The sequence below is a fragment of the Panthera uncia genome, assembly GCF_023721935.1.
Source record: "Panthera uncia isolate 11264 chromosome A3 unlocalized genomic scaffold, Puncia_PCG_1.0 HiC_scaffold_11, whole genome shotgun sequence".
In the NCBI taxonomy this organism is placed as follows: domain Eukaryota; kingdom Metazoa; phylum Chordata; class Mammalia; order Carnivora; family Felidae; genus Panthera; species Panthera uncia.
In genome coordinates this window covers 65858130-65882393 of record NW_026057578.1, presented here as the reverse complement: position 1 = coordinate 65882393, position 24264 = coordinate 65858130, and the positions used below count along the sequence as shown (strand labels likewise).

The 24264-nt window shown below is 33.8% G+C and overlaps 1 protein-coding gene across 3 annotated transcripts in view; it reads right to left on the bottom strand.

Moving 5' to 3' along the window:
* Nucleotides 1-1866: 1866 nt before the first annotated feature.
* The window catches only part of FOXN2 (forkhead box N2), a 65344-nt gene continuing 42946 nt past the window's right edge, over nucleotides 1867-24264 (bottom strand). For all 3 annotated transcript variants that reach the window (XM_049651453.1, XM_049651452.1, XM_049651454.1), the window contains exons 3-6: nucleotides 18446-18570; nucleotides 15944-16008; nucleotides 8264-8332; nucleotides 1867-5477 (exon numbers count right to left, since the gene is read on the bottom strand). In XM_049651453.1, the coding sequence (XP_049507410.1) occupies nucleotides 4954-5477; nucleotides 8264-8332; nucleotides 15944-16008; nucleotides 18446-18570 (783 nt within the window). In that variant the 3' untranslated portion in view covers nucleotides 1867-4953. The remainder of the gene's footprint in view (nucleotides 5478-8263; nucleotides 8333-15943; nucleotides 16009-18445; nucleotides 18571-24264) is intronic.

Sequence of the window (24264 nt, the reverse complement as noted above, 5' to 3'; positions counted from 1 at the left end):
AATGGCTATGCTTTGTAAGTGATTTTGTGTATCAGAGATGCTTTGAAAGGAGGGAGGGCTTAGAGATCATGGTAGTTTAAAATCAATATGGCTGTCTCAACTCATTTTAAATAAAAAACTCTACATAGATAATACCATTTAAATTACTAGCACAGAACTTCAAAGGGAAGCAGGGGTTAGGGGGATTAAAATTAAGACGTTGGTTGTAGATTGCTTCATTTTACAATGGATGCCCAATTTTTAAACACATGGCATTACTGGGTATTGTTGAAGTAACACTACTGTATTTATATATTTTTTAATGTTTTAGTTAGTTTTGAGAGAGAGAGAGTGGGGAAGTGGCTGAGAGAGGGAGACAGAGCAGACAGCAGAGAGCCTGATGCAGGGCTTGACCTCACAAACTGTGAGATCGTGATCTGAGCCGAAGTCGGATGCTTAACTGAATGAGCCACCCAGGCACTCCATAACACTACTGGATTTAGAAATAATCTTAATAATTTCACATTCTACTCAATTTTTCCTATTTTTCAAACTATCTCATACATATGCATATGTATAGGAAAAGAAGTTCAATTTCAGGAAGTGAATAATTTTTTTTAAGTTTATTTATTTTTGAGAGAGTATGTGTATGTGCCAGAGTGGGGGAGGGGTAGAGAGAGAATCCAAAGCAGGGTCTGAGCTAAGGGCTCTATCTCACAAACCTTGAGATCATGATCTGAGCTGAAATCAAGTGTCAGGTGCTTAACCTAAACTGACTGAACCACCCAGGCACCCCAGGGAGGGAATAATTTAATTAACACTATTTTAGCTTTCAAAATGATTAAGATGGCCTGTAACACTAGAAAAAAAAAAAAAGACTTAAAAATTCTGAATTTGAAATTTTATTTTTCATTTGTATGACCTTCAACTTTATAACACCAAAATGGAAAGGGTGTGTGTATGCAGAAGTATGACCACTTACAACTACACTACCCACCCCTAAAGAACAGAGAAAGCAAAAATGTTATAAAACAAGGTTTATTCTGCAATACTTTATCATAATGAATTGCATCTCTTTGGTAAAAATAAACTTTATAAACATTTTAATAATCAGAGATTAGATACAAAAACTAAACATCTGTTAAGTTGCTTTTAATATGAGCAAAGACTGGCAACTGAGAAGTGGTTCATTTGTGACTGGTCATCTACTGGCAGTTATAACTCAAACTCAGGGCAGTTTTTATGCTACATTAGAAAAGAGGATAAGGAAATCAGTTCAATAACTCAAATTTCTTGAATGAGAAAGCATTCTTATACTTTCATTGAAAAATAAATAATAGTTACACTGAATTGGCAATTATACATTTTTATACACTATAGGATGGCAACATAATACTTTAAAATTAAGCACTTAGTTTAATAAGAAATGTACAACAATTTTAAAAACAAATTTGATAATGGCACTGGCAGTTAAATGCAAAAAAAAATGTGCTTTAAGAAAAAGATGGCAGGTAGAACATTAAAATACTCTAAATTTGTCTTTCAATAAATATTTTGAGTACATCATTAACATAGTGAAGTAAACTTTGTTTAAATCAAAGCTTACACATTTTGAACTAACAACAACAACAAAATAAACTATAAAGTATATGTAAACCAGAAAGCCTCAAAGTTTCTGAATTAAATGCTATAGTCTTCACAAAAGGTTGTTAACTTACTGTAGTATTTAAGACAAAAGTCTTTACAGCTTTGTGAAGTATTCACATCTGTTGCTTAAATTGCTGGGAAAGGCCTCCTGATCTACCAAGACACACACATTCCCTCCTTAACACTTTCTCTAGCTTTGAATTCGTCCTAACATATATTTAACTGACCGCCTCCTATGAACCCTTTACATAATGCCTCAGAAAGTAGCAGAAGAAAATTTATATTCTAAACCTTATTATATACAAGGGGATCTAAGTTAAGAGAAGTCATGCTGGCTATAGGGAGGAAAGGAAAGACTCAAAGGTGGAACAAGGAGATGATCCACCAATAATTCTTTCCATGAATACAAGTAATGTTTTCTTTCTCTGAATCTGAAAGGTAAAATAAAATATTAATGAATTTAATAATATATTGCACAAATAAATTTCAAAAATCTATATTCAAGAAACACTGATTCTATTTGGGATGTGAAGGATGAAGATTAATTGTGCTGAGTCAAAACTTTTACTAGAAATCTATTATAAATGGGAATTGGTTGTAACAATTTATATCAATATAAGGCAAATAATGTTAGCTTAATTCACAGTCTTAAAGTATGCTGGAACATATATAATCTCTCTGAAATTGCCAAATTTTTGCTATTACAGTAAAATTTCTTATGAATATATTAGAAATATAATTTCTAGTACATAGGACTGGAAATTATTTTAATTGGGTGGTGATTAGCCATGTTTTTATCTCAACACATCTGAGGAATGGGATCATAATACCTATGAAAGTAATAATGGGAGAACCATAATTAAAAAGGTACTTTCTCTTTAAAATAACTGTCTTGGTAAATCAGCAAATGGAGTGATGCAATGAATTCTGTTTAAGAATTAAGTGTAAAATATTGTGTGACTTCTTCCTATTCACTTGTAGTACAAAAGTGTTTATTGTCCTTGCTAGTGAAGTTAAATTTAACTTTTAAATTTGCAGGAAGAGCACATGAAGAGGGAGAGAAAATCAAGTTTAAAGTATTACTGTTATTTATATTAAGCCAAAATAATTCCGAAGATCCCTCTTAAAGTAGGGACAACTCAACTCTCCCCCTCCTTAGATCATTTTCCTCTGCTTTCAAAGAGTAATTACAAATGGACAGGAACCAGAGAGATTATCTGTGGTACAGAATTTCAGTAGGACACAATAAACTGGAACCAGATCACTGAAACACTGTTACTAAGGTCTATGCAGAACAGTTTCAAGATATTGTTAGAATGATATTGATAATCTGTGTACTATTTATACTGTGTAAAGCATTTTTTGTGTGTTATATTCATTGTCTACAGTAAAAGGTGGTAACTTGAATTAGCCATTTTCTGTAGATGTGACATATATGAAGAACAAAAACTGCAAATATCTCATCCTGCATACTTGAGGACTATTTTTTGTTATCAACAAATTAAAAAATTACTGTATTTCAACAGCACCAATTCTATTAATGTGGCTATCCAGGTTCAATTACAATTAACATGGAAACAGGACAGATAATAGTAATGTTGTTATCCCTGGCTTAAAGTTTTGCCGACTGAAAAAGATGTTTTCATTAGGCTTCTCATTTGACAGTTTTGCCCAAATAAAACTTACAAGTTAAAATAAAAATATTTGTCTCTTAAAACACACACACACACACACACACACACACGCAAATCCAAGAAAATGCTTTAGTCATAGAAATAGCTGAAAGTAACCATCCCAAATCATGAGCCTATCTGTGTACGTATGTATGTATGTGTGTGTGTGTGTGTACATGTATATGAAATTATCAGAAAGTGAAAACAAGGTCATTGTTATAAAACAGAATGTATGTATCATGAGATAAATTGAACTTTTGGAAAGTTGCTTCCACCACTGTAAAAAAATATATATAATAAAGTTTAGTTTTATTAGTATCTTGTGTTCTTTCTAAATAATATATAAACTATAAAAATGATATGAAAAAAATGTCTTGTAGAAGCAGATTTGATCAAATACTTAAAATGCCTTAGTCAATGCACATTTGGAACAGCAATATAAAATCTTTTAGTATGGAATAAATGGCACATAATATGTATTATACGGTCTCCCCCAAAAGATGTACTGTATAAGATTAATTTTGTATAAATTTTAAAACCCCTGAATGTACACTGTCTCTACAGTTTTGTTAAATCCTTTCAATTTCAATTACGAATACATACAAATTTAATTCATACAAACCCTGGAGAGAAGTTTTTTCCTAAAGGATCTACTACCTTTATTTATGACGACATATGTAGTAACTATTCAAAATGTTTATATTAGATTACACTCCATTCCTACTACAAAATTCTCAGAATGCACTCCACTTAACAAGCAAATAAAAGATACTCTTATTGCAAAAAGTGTGTCAAAATGAGTGTTAACTCCATAACACACTTTATGGCTATATCCTCTCATTGGATTGTTTCTACTCAACAAATATAGCTAGTGGCTAAAATTCAAACAATGGTTACAAAGCACTTTGGGAACAAACAAAAGGCCCCAATAAATGTTATGCAATATTTGAGAGGTAAAAAAAAGAAATCAAAGATAACACTGTAATAGGAATTGGAGTGTTCTTAGATGAAATTATGCCACAAACCTGCCTTTTCTAAATCTCAGAACTCTTTGCTGTACTTTCTGCCTATGTAAACAAAAGGAACCTTCTAGACATCTAGGACCTTTTCCAATTTATACTCAACTTTGTCCATGCTTCAACAAAAAGTAATTAAAAACCAAAATTAAGACCAAAAAAAAAATTCCAAATCTCATTCTACTGGACTGCATGTGTCCAGAGAGAAGTACATGAGAAAGACATCAGCAAAAATTTTAGCTGGATCAGCAACTACAGTTAATTACAGATTGGAAAAGAAAATGAAAAAAAGTCACAGAGTTGCCAATTCTCCCACTTTAACATATTAACAAAATAAAAGATTTTTCCTTCAAGTTTTAAGACAGAGGTTGTGGATTTTCTTATACAAAAATTTCCAAATCTTGGAGACACTTATCACAAAAATTATGCTTTTAGGACTTGGCATCGTATCTATGATTGGGCATGTTCCTAACAGCAATTATTTAATAGAAATTAAAACAAACATTTTGAAATAAACAATTAGCACCCCTCCCAACCCTCAAACAAAAGAAGTCCATTATGGCTTTGATATCCCTTATAAAGAATTAAGTAGAAGAGTATTGCCACACTTTAAAATAATTTCACACTAATAAGTATTTCTATTTTCTCCGCTGCTTTTGATTTTGTGTCTTTGCAGTACTTATTAGGGAACCCAGACAGGTACGAATTCCAGCAAGGTGGAGCAGAGATCCAGCTGCCTCTTTGAGCTCCTCATCAATTTCTTGACATAACTGTTTACGCATCTTTTTGCCTGGCTGCCCTTTATCAGAGGTATCAGCACAAGCCTGTGACGCATAGCCACTGTCTCCAAGAGGATCATCTTCATAATCAACATCTGTATCTTCTTCACTGTGAAATCCTTCACTGCCATCACTTCCCACATGGCTACTCTTTGGGATAAATTCATATGACTCATCCACAGAGGACAGAGAAGACACGCTAGACCTGGATGCACAGCGCTGTGCTGCCATGCTACTTGCACTGTAATTGTGGTCTTCTTTTGGATCAATGCTCGTGGCTAAAGAGTGACTCTCTTGCAGTCGCACAGTACTGGGATGACCGAATGCATTGCTGTAATTCCTCTTTTTTTGCATTGCTGTTTTAAGAGGAAGAGGCTTCTCACCTGTTGTAAAGAAAACATCTATCGATATAGGTCAAATGCATTTGATTGCAAGAACAGGCCATTTAAACTACTGTACCATTCCTGAATAGTAAGTGCTTTAAGTTAGTAATGTTTTATAGGTTTTTGTTTGCTTGTTTCTTTTTTTATGCAGACCATATCATCCTGTAGGTATTAAGTTGAAACATTTTATTTTATACAATTTTTTAATGTTTATTTATTTTTGATAGAGCGAGAGCAAGAGCATGAGCGGGGTGGGGAGCACACACACACAGAGAGAGAGAGAGAGAGAGAGAGAGAGAGAGAGAGAGAGACAGATGCAGATTCAGAAGCAGGCTCCAGGCTCTGAGCTGTCAGCACAGAGCCCAATGCGGGGCTCGAACTCATGAACTGGGAGATCATGATCTGAGACGAAGTCAGATGTTTAACCGACTGAGCCACCCAGGTGCCCCTAATTTGAAACATTTTAAAATCACTTAATGAAATGTCTTGACCTTTCCATCAAAAATATAATTATTTTGAGCTGCTTGTACAGAATGTCTCAATAAGAATGTATCACACTGTTTAGCTAACCATTTCCTTGATATTTAGGTTTTCCCAATTTTTCACCACTATGAAGAACTGCAATGAAAATCCTTCTGATGCTTTTTCTTACACATATGCAAATATTTTTCTAGGATACTAAGAAACAGAACTGTTAAGTAAGAGAATACACGCATTTCAAGTTATTATTAGTATTTTTTTAATTGAAGTATTATAGTTGACACACAGTATTAGTTTTAGGAGTACAACATAGTGATTTGACAATTCTATACATTCCATAATGCTCACTATAAGTGTAGTCACCTATAGAAAGTTAATACATTATTGACTATATTCTCTATGCTGTACTTTTCACTCCTCTCTTATTTATTTTATAACTGGAAATTTGAAACTTCTTAACTCCCTCAATTAATTTCATCCATCCCCCCACCCTCCTTCTCTCTGGCAGCCACTGGTTTGTTCTCTGTATTTATAAGTGTGTTTGTTTTTTGTTTGTTCACTTGTTTGTTTTTTAGATTCCACATATAAGTGAAATCATATGGAATCTGTCTTTCTGTCTGGCTTATTTCACTTAACATAAAGCCCTCTAGGTTCCTTTAGGTTGTCAAGAATGGCAAGATTTCATTCTTTTTTATAGGTGGGTAACATTTCATTGTATATATCTATCACATCTTTATCCGTTCTTGTATTGATGGACACAAGTTGCTTCCTTATTTTGGCTATGAAAATAATGCTACAATAAACACAGGGATGCACATATCTTTTAGAATTAGCATTTTTGTTTTCTTTGGGTAAATATCCAGAAGTGGAATTACTGGATAGTATGGTTTTAGTTTTTTTGTTTTTTTTTAGTGTTTATTTATTTATTTTGAGAGACCAAGAGAGAACAGGGAAGGGACAGAGAGAGAGAATCCAAGGCAGGCTCTACACAGTCAGCACAGAGTCCGACGCAGGGCTCAATCTCAGGAACTGCATGATCATGACCTTAGCTGAAATCAAGAGTAGAACGCTCAGCCAACTGGGCCACCTAGGCACCCCTATTTTTAGGTCTTTGAGGAACCTCCATACCGTTTTCCATAGTGGCTGTACCAATTTGCATTCCCACCAACAGTAGGTTCCCTTTTCTCTACATTCTCATCAATACTTGTTAGTTCTTATCTTTTTGGTACTAGACATTCTGGTATGAGATCTCACTGTGGTTTTGATTGGCATTTGTGATTGGTATTTTCAAACTGTCCTCTAAAATGGTTTTATGAATTTACATCCTACAGTGTGTGACAATATCCAGTTCCTACAATTAACACCTGATATTATCATGGACAAGAAAGTAGTATACCAATATTGTTGCATTTTGCATTTCCCTAACTTTTAGACAAGTTGCTTATCTTTTCAAATGTGTATTGTCCACTTTATTTCCTTCTTTGAGACTTACCTAATTCATATTATTTTCTTGGCTTTTCTGTTGGATTTTTTACTTCTTACTTGTAGAATCCTTTTATATACATATACTCAATATTAACCCTTTGTTACATACATAGTAAAAAAAAATGTTCTCTCAGTGTTTTGCTTGGGTGACTTTTCTTACAGGTATCTTTTGTTGTCAGAACTTCAATTTTTTTGTTAAATTTTTTTTTTTTTTAACATTTATTCATTTTTGAAAGACAGAGAGAGACAGAGCGCAAACAGGGGAGGGCTAGAGAGGGAGTCACAGAATGCAAAGCAGGCTCCAGGCTCCAAGCTGTCAGCACAGAGCCTGACGCGGGGCTCGAACTCATGGACCGCGAGATCATGACCTGAGCCAAAGTTGGCTGCTTAACTGACTGAGCCACCCAGGAGCCCCATTCAAAATTTTGACATTTAGTTAAATTTACTCACATTTTCTTTTATGGATTTTGCACTTGTATCTCAAGGGTTTTCCTATTTCTAGGTTATAAATATACCTTCCTATATTTTCTTATCTATGGCTTTCATTTTTACCTTTAAATCCTCAAGTTTAATTTTTATACATGCTGTTAATTTCTTCATTTCTTGGTCCATGTAAAAAAGATCTATCACAATATTAAACTCAATCTCATAATTTGCTCACATAAATTAAAATATGATAAGACAAAGTAATTCAGATGAAAACATAATTTAGTTGGAAAAAAACAATTTTGCCTATAACATTTAAATACTTTGCATTCTAAATTACATTTGAAAAAGCACTCACAAAAATGTATTTTAAGAAGAAAAACAGGTTTGCTTACATTCTAAAATTCCTTGTTCTATAGAAGTATTTAAAAGCATCATTGCAGTGGCAGCATCAATATCAGATTCTGAAAAAGGAAACCAGTAACAATATTAATGTTCTTTATAAAAGAGAAGCTATTTTAAGTATTTGCAAAGGTAACCAAAATTCAGATGTGGTGCATATTCTTTTGCTTAAATACACACACACATACACATACACAATAAACAAAATGAGACACATTATTCTGCAATTTGTTTTTGTTCACTTAAAATTATGAACAGTTTTATGAACAGTATTGAATGAAGGACAAATGCAAGGTACTAGAGATCATAAAATTCTTTATGATTTTAATAACTTTTTCTTTCCTCTAGCTTACTTTACTATAAGACAGTAATAACTCATAACACACAAAATACGTGTTCATCGACTGTTTATGTTATCAGTAAGGCTTCCAGTCAACAGTAGACTATTAGTAGTTAAATTTTTAGGAAATCAAGTTATACATGGATTTTCAACTGCATTGAGGAAGGAGGTGGAGGTCAGCACCCCTAATCTCCACATTGTTCAAAGGTCAACTGTAATTAAACGAAAATGTACACAAAGACATTACTTTTTAGCATTTAAAAAATATCCTTACCTGTGCATATGTGCAGTTATGAAGTACTGCATTAATTGCATGCTAGTTACAGGAGTTAAAAGTATATGTACTTGGTCAGTCTGGATCATGTGAATCTACAAATGCTAAATGAATAATTATTGCTGGCACAAAAGTATTAGTAATGTTTTTAATCATTATATATGAGCCTACAAGTACTATAGATTTGTATAATACATATGAGGGCAAAAATAATTATAGATATTCCATAAGAAAAATAGGCTTTAAAAGGTTGAGAAAATCAGCAGGTCCACTCCAGATAAAGTCATTATGCTCTCATATCTACTTTTCTACTGAAAGTTCCTCTCCATCTTGGTGATCTATTATTCTGAATAACTATAATTAAAGAAAAGTGAAATGATACAATCTAAACATGAAGAAAAAGTTAGAAAATATTTAGAAAATTTAAATTATAAAGGATGTTTAAAATAAGATTTGGATTTGAAACTTCCCATTTCTACCTCAAAGTCAGAAAACTTTTGTTAACCCAAAGTTTTCCATTTTATTTGTAATATCTAATTATAGAGTTATTCTAGATAATAAGGTCATAAAGGTATTGACTTGTCTTCTCCCCAACCTGACTATAAACTTAGTGAAGGCAGAAAAGGTTATTGTTATGGACTTTACCAAACAGACTTAGGTAAATCAGAAGATGGTTGTCACAAGGGAGCACACAATACTGTAGTTCTTTCCCCTTGAATAAACTGTGACTTTGTGAAACACAAGTCTCTATATGAACGCCTCCCCAGTTAGACTGCCAGCTTAAGGTAGGAACCCATCTTACCCTCCATGTTCCACAATGCCTGTAACAATAGTAGGTCCTTGATAAATGTGTAAATAATAAAGTATAAGACCTCTTTATCCTCCTTTCTTTAGATTAAGCTACTACCTACCACCAAATTACTAACTAACGATATCAATGGGCTTAGCATGCTCTAGGCATTAGTAACTCATCTCATTCTCCCAACTTTATAATGTGGGCACTATTAGTATATTTCCATCCTAAAAATGAAGAAAAAAAGAAAAAAGAAAAAGACACAGAGGGGTTCTAGGAATGACAAAGATGGGACGAACCTCAATAGTCTATTTCTAGAATCCAGGCCTTCAATCTGTACTCTATCATCAATCCTTAATACTTACTAAGTATCCATGACTAGAGTAGGATTCTGCAGAAATTTACAGAAGATACTGGAAATTCTCTATTCTGTTACTCACTCAATAAGTTGAGTGCCCTGTTATGAGCCAGATATCATTCCAGGTTGTGGGAACACAGCAAAAAAACAAAACAGGAAAATCCCTAACCTCTCAGAACACAAAGGAATAATTAAAACACAGTATGTCACAAGGTGATAAACACTAGGGAGAAAAATTAAGAGGAAAGGGAGATAGAGAGTGTTGAGAAAGGTGGTTGCAATTTTAAAAACAGAGGTTAGAGAAGGTCTCAACAAGAGGCAACAGTTGAGCAAAGATCTCCGGGAGATGAGAAAAAGAAGCCATTTAGATATCTGAGGGAAGAGTATTTCAAGACAGAAAAAACACTAAGTAAAAAAAAATTTTAATCAGTAATTCCCATATCATAGCCAAAAGGATAGCAAAACAAAGATCTCTCAATTCTCGTCTCTTAAAATGAGACCTGACTACAATTTGATAGAGCTCAGTATTCTAACATGTCCCTGAAGAAAAAAAAGTGCAGACTCTAGCCCATATTGTATCTCTGTGTGAACTGGAAAAAAGCAACTCTGCCTCCAGGTGAATGCTTCCCTGTATGAAGGCACACAGCTTGAAGACTGGAGTGTGGGTTGAATTTCAGACCCCACTTACTGTCTCAGCCAGATGTCCTTGGGCAGGGCACATCTTGAATGGCACTATGCAAAAGCCCTACAGAGAGATTCCTGCTACATGAAATAATTTTTCTTTTAATAAAAAAAAGGTCTATCTCATTTCCAATTTTATTAAAAAGAGGCGGGGAAGGGGGAGGTGGTGGTGAGGGAGAATCTAGCACTGAAATACATTATGATGAGGAAACAATTTCAGGACATTTATAATCTTATAAATGAACTACCTGTAAAATCTTATCAAAAAAAATTAGTGTATCTCTAGCTTAATCTCCCATAGTAAACTTCCATTAGAATTCAAGGAGTCATATTTCTGAAATATAATACCTAAAATAAAGAAAATTGATGAGGCTTATCCTGACAACATAAGAAAATTGCATTAACACCACATTTCTTTTCTCAGTTTCCAAATATTTAAAAATGATAACAAAACTAGGTATTATTTCTGTACAGTAGGACAGGAAATGTGTTCCTTAAATACATTTATTTCTTGTATAAATTACAGCCAAATTAATTTGAACTCTTCCACATGAAATTAACTTTATGAAACCAAAAACTTCTTTGCAAAAGGATTTTATCTGTATCTGATTTGCTTGGTTTAGAACATTTGTAAGTGTGCTTACCATAATGCCTTGCCAATTAATTCTGGAAAAAAAAGTCTAACTGCAAGAGAAATGACCCAAAACACTCAGTAATCAAGAATACCTGATTATCAATGATTTGTCCAAGGTACATTCTTGGAACAAAAACAACAAAAACACTTTACAAATTTTACAAAAACTTTACAATTTTAACTTGGAGTACCCAATCTGTTTTGCTATTAACATTAAACTGAAGACTTACTTATTGTCACAATTAAAAACACTTCACAATGTTACTTTTTCACCGACAATACTTCACACTATTTAAAAGGTAGCTCTGTGTTTTTAAAAAACATACTATTAGCTAGGTTATCTAACATGTCCAGTTCATAAAGAATAAAAATCTGGTGCTCCTATAAGGTCTTTTGTTTATATTTTCTGGCACTATTTAGATTAAGCAAATAATTAACTTCTAGTTGAAAGTCATTTGTCATTAGTCATGAGAGCTATCCAAATAGTGATTAAAAAAAACAACAACAAAAACTTAGTTCAAAGTCTTATTATTTATTTTTTCCTTCATAGTTCTGACTGGAGTTCAAAACCTGCTACTGATTTAACAACTGGTTCAAATAAATTTCCATCGTAAGTGTTAATTTGTATGTCCTGGCTTATATTTCATTAGGTTTGATGCTGGGAAATTATGAACGATCATTCAGAAAAAAATTAAAAGACACTAGGTTCAGCTATGTGAAAGTGAGGGTTTTTGAGAGAGAGGGAGAGAGAGAATCCCAAGCAGACTCCACACCGCGAGTGCAGAGCCCAACGTGGTGCTCAAACTCATGAACCAGGAGATCATGACCTGAGCTGAAACCAAGAGTCGGACGCTTAACCGACTGAGCCACCAACATGCCCCAAAGTGAGGGTTATAATACATTTCTGTTCTAACAGACTAACACATTTCTGTTATCTGATTCTCAATTCATTTGCTTAAGGAATGCTATGAGAACAAAAGAGGCAGAATTTAAATGTTTACAAGCTCAGTAATAACTATAAGGACTTATTGCCTCTATCAAAACTAATATACATATTTAAAGAGCATCCAGAGAAGTTGTCTCTTGTGATTCTTTAATAGAGGAGAGCAATTTTGATAAATTGCTGATACTTTAAGCTGCTTGGGCCACTGGTTTACTTTCATTTCTATTAAGATACAAATTATGCTGATTTGCAACCTTAAATTTGCCCTTAGATTTGCACTTAGCCCATAATATCATCATTAACTGCCTAAAGTTTGTATTTTCTTGTAGTATACTAGTGCTTAAGTAGAAATACTAAAACTTACTAACTAGAATGTGAGTTCCATTTTTGTCGTCTTTGTTCACTAATGTATCCTTGGTACCTAGTACATAAGTGTGCTCAATATTTAAGTGGATGAATTTATTCCAAACCCACACCAAACCAAAATACTGAGAAAAAAAGGTTTTGAGATCTCAGTATGAGATTCTTATGTCTCCTGCCCCGTTATACAATCCTGTAAACATAAATATTGGCACATAAAATTAGACATTGAAAGGTGAGCAAGAGATACTTTAAACAAACTACTGCACCTACTCTGGATGACAGTGACTGTTTCTCAAATTCCTATGCCTAAATAAGTTCTTCTGTTGCTCTTACATATTTTAAAGGTAGCTATAATATAATTATTAGTAAAGATGATTCTATGAAGTGATAGATGAATATAATATTGGATTCTAATACTGGAACTCAATGACACCAAAGTGATCTTTACAAAACACAATACTGACAATGTTGCCTGATTCTTTAAAGCCCTTCAGCAGCAACTAAGGCACCTCATATATGGTAGGAGTGCAGGTTCTGAAATCAGAGTTTCTGAGTTCTTTGTATGCCATTTACTAGTCGTGTGGCCTTGAGAAAGTTACTTACTCTCTTCAAACTTCAATCTCTGTATTTGTAAAAGGAAGTAACAATACCTCAGAGTTGGAAGGATTAAATGAGATGACACATTCAAAGCATCATAGTAAGGAACTCAGTGCTAACTAATGTTATAATTATAGGAAGGAGTTCAAACTCCTTACTCTAAGTAAGTTCTCCTTGATTTGGCTGATGCTTGCTTAAACTTCTTCATTTGCCTTGCCCATGCTAAGTGATCACATCTACAGCTACTGGACCAAGGCTATCTAATCCTCTTTTATACTCCTAGGCTTCAGCCAAACTCATTAGCCTGTGGTTCCCAGCAGATACCCTCCAACAAGGTCAAGTATTCCCCCAACTTTTCAGGTCTGGCTCAAGCACCACACTTTGTTTTCTAAGAGGCCTTTCCTAACCTACCTCTAAGCTTAATTTGCCACTCACTTCCTTTTTGTCCCAGTGTACTCTGCATAATTCTTATCAACCTTCTTCAATTAAACTGTATGGTTTTTCAGAGCAGGGCCTGGGTCTCTTTCAACTCTGCATATCTCAAAGCACCCATACATTGCTTGGCACCATGTGGGAATTCCACAATTACTTATAGAATAAACAGTTGAATGTTTAGTCCCTTTACCACTGTGTTTTTTCAAACTTTTCCCTAGAAATGATATCAAGATAGAAAAAAATGCAAATTTCCTCAACAGTCTATCAAACTACCCTAAAGCAACCTGGTTTATATATGGATTTTCTCAAGTTTTTGTTTGGTCTTATGTTTTCCTCTTAAAACTCATAAGAACTGTACATTCTATTCCAGGACAGACCTGAATTTGTTTCAACCTAGAACACCAAGCACTCTTCCCACCAAGTCCATTATTACCAGGCCTAAGACTCACCAGTATAGAAATGGAGGGAAGTAAGCTGTTAGCAGCACTGAAGAGATGATGAACCATATGTATAAGTCGTTAGATGAAAGAGAAGTGCCTATGCTCCAGTTTTGAAAAACTGGCTAAAACTAGCAAGAGAAAATTGTGGAAGTGTCTGCTCCCCAAAGGAAGAAGCAGAATTAGGATGGGATGGCATAAGAGCAAGAAGAGATTCTAAATAAACCCAGAATTCACAAAGAAAATGTTCTCAAAATTTGCATATGAACTGAGCTTGAAAGACTAAAGGTCAGAACTTACTGAGATAATAAAAAGATGCAGTTTTAGCAATGCCTACATGTAAAGAGAAAGCACATTTGTCCATGCAGGGAATGAGAAAACAGATACTTGCCTTATGTTAAGTCAGAACATTATCTGAAGCAAACATGTAACTTCCATGCAGAGTTCTCTTGAGCTTTTTCATACTCTTTCCCTTCCTTATTTTTACAGACCATCTTCACACTGCTTCCTAGGCTTGGTTTAGTGTAGTTCCAAAGAGCCAAAATGTGTCTGATACACAGAAGGGCTTTTGGTTTGAGGATTTCTGTTTTTGAATGTCATAGAAATGTCTCTAGGCCCCAAAGCAACAATGCTAGAAAACCTTATGTTAATACATCACTAATTTATAATATTAACTATGAGTAGAGGAAAAAACTACTACCTCAGAATTTTGATATACTTTTAAAAAGTCATCTACAAAGTTCTGTAAGTTAACTTGTTACCTTCTTAAAGTTCTTTCCATTTAACCTATAAACAAAAAATTTTGAACTATATTCTAATCCAGGGGTTGGCAAACTTTTTCTGTAAAGGGTAATCAAATAAATAATTTAGGTTTTGCCAGCAAAGAGGAAAAACCAAGGATACAATACAGAAATCTCTGTGGCAACTATTTAACTCTGCTCTTGTGACAAATCTTCATATGCCTTGAAATATTATTTTTATTATTTTTCAATTATTTACAAATATAAACTCACAGGTTATACCAAAATAGGTGGTGGGCCAGATAGGGTGCAAAGGCCAAGGGCCCGAAGGCCAAAGGCCACCTCTTTTGAAGTCTAAGACAGACCTGAAAATACTGATAGTATGACTAAGAAACATTTTCCTTTTTTTTTTTAAATGCTTATTTTTTGAGAGAGAAAGAGAGAGAGAGACAGAAAGGGAGGAGGGGAGAGGCAGAGAGAGAGGGAGACACAGGATCTGAAACAGGCTCTAGGCTCTGAGCTGTCAGCACAGAGCCCAACAGGGGATTCAAACCCACGGACCTTGAGATCATGACCTGATCCAAAGTCAGACACTTAATTGATGGAGACACTCAGGCACCCTGCAAAGTATTTTTGTATTTTCCTTCCTTCCTCCCTCCCTCCCTCCCTTCCTTCCTTTAATATGAAATTTATTGGCAAATTGGTTTCCATACAACATCCAGTGCTTATCCTATTTTCCTATTTTCAAGAAAAAATATACATAAAAGGAAATGAAAAAAAGAGAAATACAACAGTATACACAGTATGAGCCTAGCATTTGGAGAAAAAGTATGTGTGTATGTGTGTGCATGCATACATACATATCTACTCATATATAAGGGCAAACAAAGAACCAAAGTAATTAAAACAAAATGTTGACAATAGAATAAAGAGTAAGTTTTAGTTTCTTTTTTATAAGTGTTTTTATTTTCCAAATCTTCTACAACAAGCATATAATATACTTTTATGGTTAGAAAAAAAAAAAATCCTTATTTTTGACCTGAGTTTTTCGGATTTAAAATAATGTTCTTTCACATACCTTTGAGGGTTCGCACCTGGTTCTGCTTGAGTACAGAGCTTAAGAAGTGAGGTGATAAAGAGCCACTGAAAAATAGAGATAAGACAAATATGCTTATAAAAATCTTTATTTCACTTTTTATAGAACTTAGTCACAAATACAACTAATTTATACAATAAAAAACACAAACTATTTTTACCTTGTTTTCTTTGCTAATACTATTCAGTTTAGGAAGAGTCTGCCAAAGCAGAAAGAGCATTAGATCCAAGATTAAATCACAACTATTTGGATGTTCTTAGGCAAAATAATTAATTTCTTAGTTTCTTCATCTGTAAAATAGGAATAATTAAACCTCCCACACAGGGTTGCTGTGATGATTAAATAATAATAATGCATTTAAAATGCCTGTAACAACAGATAATACATAATAGTTACTATTTGGTTTTGTATTGGATGCTTAAGTTTGATGATATTAATATAGGTGTTACCACAGAAATGAAAGCATTTATCAAAACAATGTGTAAATAGAACTGTATGGTTCCTGATTTTATTAATAAATATCAATATCAAACTAATCTTGCTATATTCATAAAGACACCAGCAGTTTGGGCTTTTTTAATTCCAAAAATTAAAGCATTTCGGGGACACACTATTCCTGTTCTTTGGAATTTGTGATAGCATAAAAAAATCTGTTTTGCTGGGGTGCCTGGGTGGCTCACTTGGTTAAGTGTCCAACTCCTGATTTTGGCTCAGGTCAAGATCTCACTGTTATGAGATTGAGCCCTACATTAGACTCTGCATGTAGCCTGCTTCTCTCTCTCTCTCTCTCTCTCTCTCTCTCTCCCTCTCCCTCTCTCAAAAAAAATATCTGTTTTGCTAAGTAAATTATAAGTGTATTTTCTACTCACAGTTTCACATACACTTTATTTCATTGTCTTCCTCAACTCACCAATTATGACATGAAAGGGCTAAACAAAGGCGTATCAGATGGAACCATCATTTTGCCAACAATGAAAAAGAAAATGTTTCTAAAAATATTAAGATAATGTTTTAAAGTAAAAAATTAGAATCTTTATGGTGTCATTTATGTATTTGTTTTTAAACCACAAATCATTTTTATTTAACATCTAAACATATGATAAAGCTAAAAAGTACAAACATGAAAATGCAACATATCAAAGGCACAGTAAAGTGGATATTTGATGGTAGAGTGTCAATTCTCTCATTTAATCTTTAATTAAAAAAAAAAAGCAGAGCTAAATAACACACACAAATGACCAAAAGCAGAACTCACCATTAGTTTCCAAATTAATTTTTTTAACTAGTATACCTCATAAGCACCAACATTCACTAATAAAGAGAAGATACTAAGTCCCAAATAAGCACCAACATTAAGTAATAAAGAAGATACCAAGTTCCAAACAAGGCTATAAACTCTGGTGACTTCTTTTCTAGGTTTCATTTCATACAGACAAACTACTCAATAATTCTTGTGACAATAATCCTTCTAATCTACTAGTATAGTAAATAAACTTAAAATCTCAATGAGTATATAAATATATTACTGATTGCAACTTTAGCCTTACTAATTTTTTTCTGTATTTTGGGTACAACAAGGTCTCTAAAAGTTAATTAATAATAGTTCAAGAAATTAAACATTGCATTAAATACTGATTAATTGTAACTTTCTCCCTCCTTTTGTATATATTTGAAATTTTCCATTTAGTCTTTTATTAAAAAGCTTTTAAAATTTTCCAAAAAAGAAATTAACCATTGTTAGGCTACCCTCAAAAGTAACAAAGTCTGGCATTTTCAATTCAAATGAATGTACATAATAGAATTAAAAAAAACAGATTCTTTAGGAAAAGGAAACAAAACCAGATTTGAGGTACCATTTTCAGCTTTGACTTAAATGGGAAAGCTATAAGATCAATAGGAGTCACTGAGTTTGAAAACAAAACCCAAGGAAATATATTACAATTATATTCACCAGCAAAAACGAAATGAATAAAAAAACTCAAAGCATTATTCGGCTTGTCAGACATTTTAAAATTTGAGACTCTGAACATAATTTTCAAAATATTAAATGTGGTGTGAAAGAAAACCAAACTTAAAATAGAAAAGAAATATAAATATACATATAAAACTGTTACAGTGACAAACAAATCACCTTACTTTAGAAAGTTTGTATATACTTTTGTCTTGTCTTTAGTATGCATTTGTATTGCAGACAATTAAAATAATTTAAACCTTTTGTACCTAGAATCATATTATAACTTTCTTTACATACCCAGTAGGGTGTATTTTCCAGAATTTATGTTCTTACCTATCAAATATCCTATTTCCTAATAACAAAAAGTTAGATATAAGTGAAAATGCCTTAGGCTAATGTCTTACCCCATATATTGGTCTCCATACAATAAAAAAAACCACACAGAAAACCTTACAACTTTGTTAAGTTTTTGTATCTCACACAATAAAATCTTATAAATCACCATTGACACTTTATGGAAGATCCTGTACCTTTGTGGAGATGCAGGAGGGGTGTAGAATGTTAATGCTGAGGAAAAAGGTTGCTTCTTCAGTGCCTGCATAAGGTTGGGTTTATATTCTGGATCAACACACCATAAGGAACCTTTCCCATTAACCTAAAATAAAATACACAAGAATTATTTACCTGGAATCTTTAAGACCTACACAATCAGTGCCTGGATGTTTTTACTAAATGTGTGGGGGCAAAAAACCCTACAGTACCTTTTGAGGAGAATGCAAAGGTTGAAATAAGCTTGCTATAAATGCATTGTGTGATTAAAAGCCCTAGAGGCAGATCTCCAGCTCTGCCATTTACCTGCTACGTGACCTTAGGAAAGTTAACCAACTCCCATCTCTCCAAGACATTCTCCATTCCTTCATTTGGAAGGTAGGGATGATAACACAACCTACTTTATAGGACTGTTATGGATTAAATTATGCATAAGGGGCAGTACACAGTGCCTGGCACAGAGAGCCACAGGACATGCCAATCACTTCATTGTCTGTGAGAATGGTACAACCCCAAGAAGTACAGTGAAGAGCACGAAGGACTATACAATGTGGTCCTCCACATGCTAAGATGTAACAAATGGAAGCCATTATAGGAAAAACAGAAAGAAAAGGAAAAATTAAGCTTTCTATGCAGCATCATTTCCCCAAAAGTAATAAGAAGTATATCAAATGATACATCAAAAAATAATTCTCATTTTTAATGGTATTAACAGTAATATTTAAGTTAGCATTTAAAGTAAAATTTAGGGGCGCCTGGGTGGCTCAGTCGGTTAAGCATCTGACTTCAGCTCAGGTCATGAGCTCATGAGTTTGAGTGAGTTTGAGCCCCATGTCAGGCTCTGTGCTGGCAGCTCAGAGCCTGGAGCCTGGATTCTGTGTCTCCCTCTCTCTCTGCCCCTCCCTTGCTCGCACTCTGTCTTTTTCTCTTTCTCAAAAATAAACATAAAAAAATAAAGTAAAATTTAAATTTAAAATGCAAATGATTTAATGAAAAGCACAGTAGAAGCCTCAGGGTGGCAAATCAACAACTGAGGTATGGAAAAGACTCCTATAAAAGATAATGAAGAGGAAGGAAACATTATTAGCCCTTAGAGGATTTAAGTTACAACCTTTGAGGGACTTTTAGATAATATGGCAATGAACATATGAACCCAGATGCCACTGAAATAATCAACAGAATCTAAAAATTATGTAATTTGTATGATTACTAGAAACTGAAGAAACCATAAACAAAAGTGCCTGCTAAATTTCAAATGGGAGCTGCCTGAAGGAAGGGCTTGAGTGATCCACAGTTGGCCCCATGTGAAGGACCAGCTTACAGGAAGGTAGGTGGACCTGATACCTGAAAAATCTCACTAATATTATCTAACATACAGAGATAAGGCTAGGCTATGGGATAATTCCTTCAAATAGGTTTGAAAAATACTGCATATTTTACTTCTCTCCTTCTTAGAAGGTCACACTACATATTAGCAGGTTAAGGGATCTAAATATTTCTGTCATTAAGCCAGTTTTATATGGTTTCCTAAAATTATCCAATACAGAACTTCCTTCTCTCAGGTAATATTTGAGGAAGCTTGTGTTCTGTGGAACACCTGTGAGAAAAATTGATGTAATTAGTGAATTTTTATAGAATACACTTTCCAAATATTAATGGAAAAAACTATAAACATTGATTAGGCCATGAAGAATAATAAATTTCCTTTTAAAGATCACAATTTTAGGAGCACCTGGGTGGCTAAGTGAGTTAAGTGTCTGATTCTTGATTTAGGCTCAGGTTATGATCTCACGTTTTGTGAGATGGAGCCCTGCATTGGGCTCTATGCTGATGGCATGGAGCCTGCTTGGGATTCTTTCTCCCTCTCTCTGTCCCTCCCCTGCCCATGTGCACTCTTTGTCTCAAAATAAATTGAAATATCTGAAACCAGCTTTTATCATATCTGGGGAGGGGGGTATTATTATAATGTTATATAATATAAATAATGAAAACAAAATTGATAAATTGATAACTAAAAATTAGGAAAATAAGGGAACTGACAAATCAAGAGAGTATTCTAAAAAACCATCAAAATATTATACATCCTAGTTGAGGTAGTCAAAGGAAATAAATGAAGGACTTTAGGAGCTGTGAGATCACCTGCTAACTCTTCCTTCAGGATAAATCTTTACTACTTCCTTTTTTTTTAATTTTTTTTTTAATTTTCTTTTTTTTTTTTGAGACAGAGAGAGAGAGAGAGAGAGAGAGAGAGAGAGAGAGAGACAAAGCACAAGCGGAAGAGGGGCAGGAAGAGAGGGAGACACAATAAGAAGCAGGCTCTGTGCTATCAGCAGAGAGCCCGACACACGGCTCAAACCCACAAACTGTTGAGATCATGACCTGAGCCAAAGTTGGACACCCAACCAACTGAGCCATCGGCGCCCCTATCCTTTCCTATTTCCTTAGCTGAACATCCCTAACTGCACATCCTGAACAGTAGCTAGATGATAAATATATCCATACACATGTACCGCATCCACACATAGCCTTTACACAAAACTCCACAGCCATGCAAGAAGAAGATCCAAATTCAATCTCATCCCACTTCCCCAGAGCTAAACACTACTTGTACAGTGGTTAAGAGTGTAAGCCTTGGAACCATTTTGCCTCCTTGGGAATCCTGGTTTTGTCACTTAAGAGCTGTGTAATCTTCAGAAAAATGTCTATGTTCAAAATATAACTATATAAAACATAGTACCTATTTCAAGAATTACTGTATTGTAAGAGTTAATTCACATAAAGTGCTTAGAACACTGTCAGACAGTAAGTACTCATTAAACATTGGCTACTGCTATTGATATATGTTCATTTTCTTTGTAGTGTTTAAAAGTTTTTTTTAAATGTTTATTATTTTTGAGAGAGAGACACAGTGTGAGTAGGGGAGGGGCAGAGAGAGAGGGAGACACAGAATCCAAAGCAGACTCCAGGCTCTGAGCTGTCAGCACAGAGCGCAGTGCAGGGCTTGAACTCACAGACTGCAAGATCATGACCTGAGTGGTAGTTGGATGCTTAACCAACAGAGCCATCCAGACACCACTTTCTTTGTAGTTTTAAAAACTGTTCCTATTTCCTCTAGTCTAATAGCATGCAAGTTTGTTTTTCTGTTTCTATTCTACTAGATATTGGCATTAAATTTTAACAAATATTTTTGAAGATTTTTTTCTCTACAAGTGTTGAAAATCAACCATAAGGTATATAATCTTCTCTTCTCCCACCATGTGACGTTCAAAACTTCCTTAGAACTCATAAGATTAGTGAGTTTCAAACCGTTAAATTTTTTTTCATATTATACCTTTCTATTTCAAAAGCCGTTTGTTAAAATTTGAATTACACTTCATAATTAAATTAACAATTACTTGGACAACAATAAAATTTATGCGTGTTCTAGTCCCCGGTCTCCTTTTTGTTTATACAAAATCCTATATCATATAAGCTGTTATGATTGCTGAAGATTTTACATGATGAATTCCAGAGTGTTTCCATGTCCCAAATTCTTTGTCAAGATAATATTCTATTACTGAGGCTCTTTTATCTTCTGAACATCATGTCATAATTATTATAGTAGAATGGCATAATATAAGAACACTGTTCCACAGGTATAAATAGTAAGGTCTTAATCATTGCTTATTGATTGGCAATGTGATATTGGACAAAACATTTAATCTCTAAGAGTCAGTCGTCTTACTCATATTTTATTCATAAAATAAAAAACCAGGCCACTTTACTGAGTTGTGAGGAGATTCGAATAAGGTAATTTATATGTGACACAGAGCTGGAAAATAAGTGAATACTTATTTCTAGGGGTTATTCTGAAATTGGCATAAAGTAAGAGTTTATATGGTTTAGTAACAGTATATTCCTCTAAGAGGGAGTTAAAAAAATCAACAATAAGAACAAAAATCAATTAGTTCTGAGTAAGACAGTAAAGGTAGTAAAGAACAAGGAATAAACTAAATTTAGAAGGGAAAATAGCTCTTGTCTTAGAAAAACTATGCTGTGAGTGTTAGGCAGTTTTTAACATCCTAGCAACCCAGATGTATAGGAAAAGAAAAACCATGGGTGTCATATCATACTGTAATACAGAAAGAGACATACCATACTATTAGATGAAACTTTTCCTGGTCGTCAGCAGCAAAATACCACATGAACTATGTATTAAGTATTTGAAATCTTGATTTGTTTTTCAAAGGAAGTCAAATTTTATATATGTATTTTTGGATTAAGTGACGAAATTTCTTAAATTAAATATATTTTCAGTCACTTGGCCCAAATGATAAATATGTTTCAATGATAGGGAAATAAAACTTTAAAACATTAGCACCCACAACATCCTTTGCCCCAACCCACTTCAGTTTCATATAGAAAAGATATGTCTGGATTATTTTTCATATATTGACTAAGACAATTATGTTAAGAATGTTAGTCATGTTCTATCTTGGTATTCCTGAGATTACACTCTTAGAAACTGTTTTGTTCAATAATCTACTTTTCAAATTCAATCGTGAGAATTACAAATTGTTTTGAACATAGCAGAATTGCTATTTCCTTGAAACAGTAAATTGGAAGAACTGGTACTGAAAACCTGCAGTTCAGGGCAGTTAAGTATCTTGAGTAAGGTCTCCAAATAACAGTCTGGTTTATGTTACCATGGCAGCATTTCCTTTCACTGGGTCTGTTCACAAACTATCAGTAACAAGAGATAAAACTATGTATTTGCTAACATTATGTTTTAAGATCTTCAGGAAAGAAAAATTTATTTTAAACTCTTACTTAAAAACCTTGCCCTCTTATTACTGTGCTTAGAAGACAGAACACAAATAATAAAGAGTTTCAGATGTTAAGTATTATTTTAAACTAAATTTGCCTATAACAAAATAAATCTTCTGTGCAATGGAAACAGGAAATGTGCATTCTCTCATTTACTATTTTGCATTGTGGAACTCTAAGGCATCTGGACTTACTTGTTAAAGAACCACTGAAGGTGCTGAAGACATAAGGAAAATACTAAGAAATGAACTTTAAAAAGATCTAAATGTTAGTTGTAATGAAGAGTTTGGGAGAAAAGGCAATGTTCACTATTTCTGAAATGTTTTTATGTACTTGCCCTGTGCATTTTAATAGACTCCCCTCAACTACCTTTTCTGTGGTTAAAAAAAAAAATGAATTAAAAAGAATTAACTAATTAAAAAGGGCATTCATAACTCTTGTTTATAGCTTCTAGTATGAACTTTTATAGTGGTTGGCATGACTTCTTTCCTGGAATTCAGCTATTGAAGGGAGTCATCACTATGCAAATCTACAGACTAAAATTGTACTAAACCAGGCAAAATTTCTAACTTAATGTTTCCCAGCTAAAATTCCAGTTACAGTATTTTAGTTTGGCTTTATACAAATTTAGGAAAGTAGATATAAGACCTAGATATTTAAATATTTAAAACATGAAACCTAAACCCAAGCAAAAAAAAAATATATCACGTTTAACTTTTATAAATACTGAGGCAGATAAATACCAAGCCAAGATTTTTAGACCTCTCTATTGAGAGCAGTAACTACGGTATGGATGACAGTGAAGGAAAGCTAATCAGCAGCTATCCAGCTGGTTGGGTATCATTTCCACTTTGTAGTTTGACCCAGACCTTGCCATCTTGCTTTTTTTCTGAGATTATCATCTATAGATAAGAGATATTCATCAGAAAAGTGCTGTCAAGGTCGCCAAATTCAATTCCAACATTTACTGGAAGTAAGTATAATTTACTTGCCT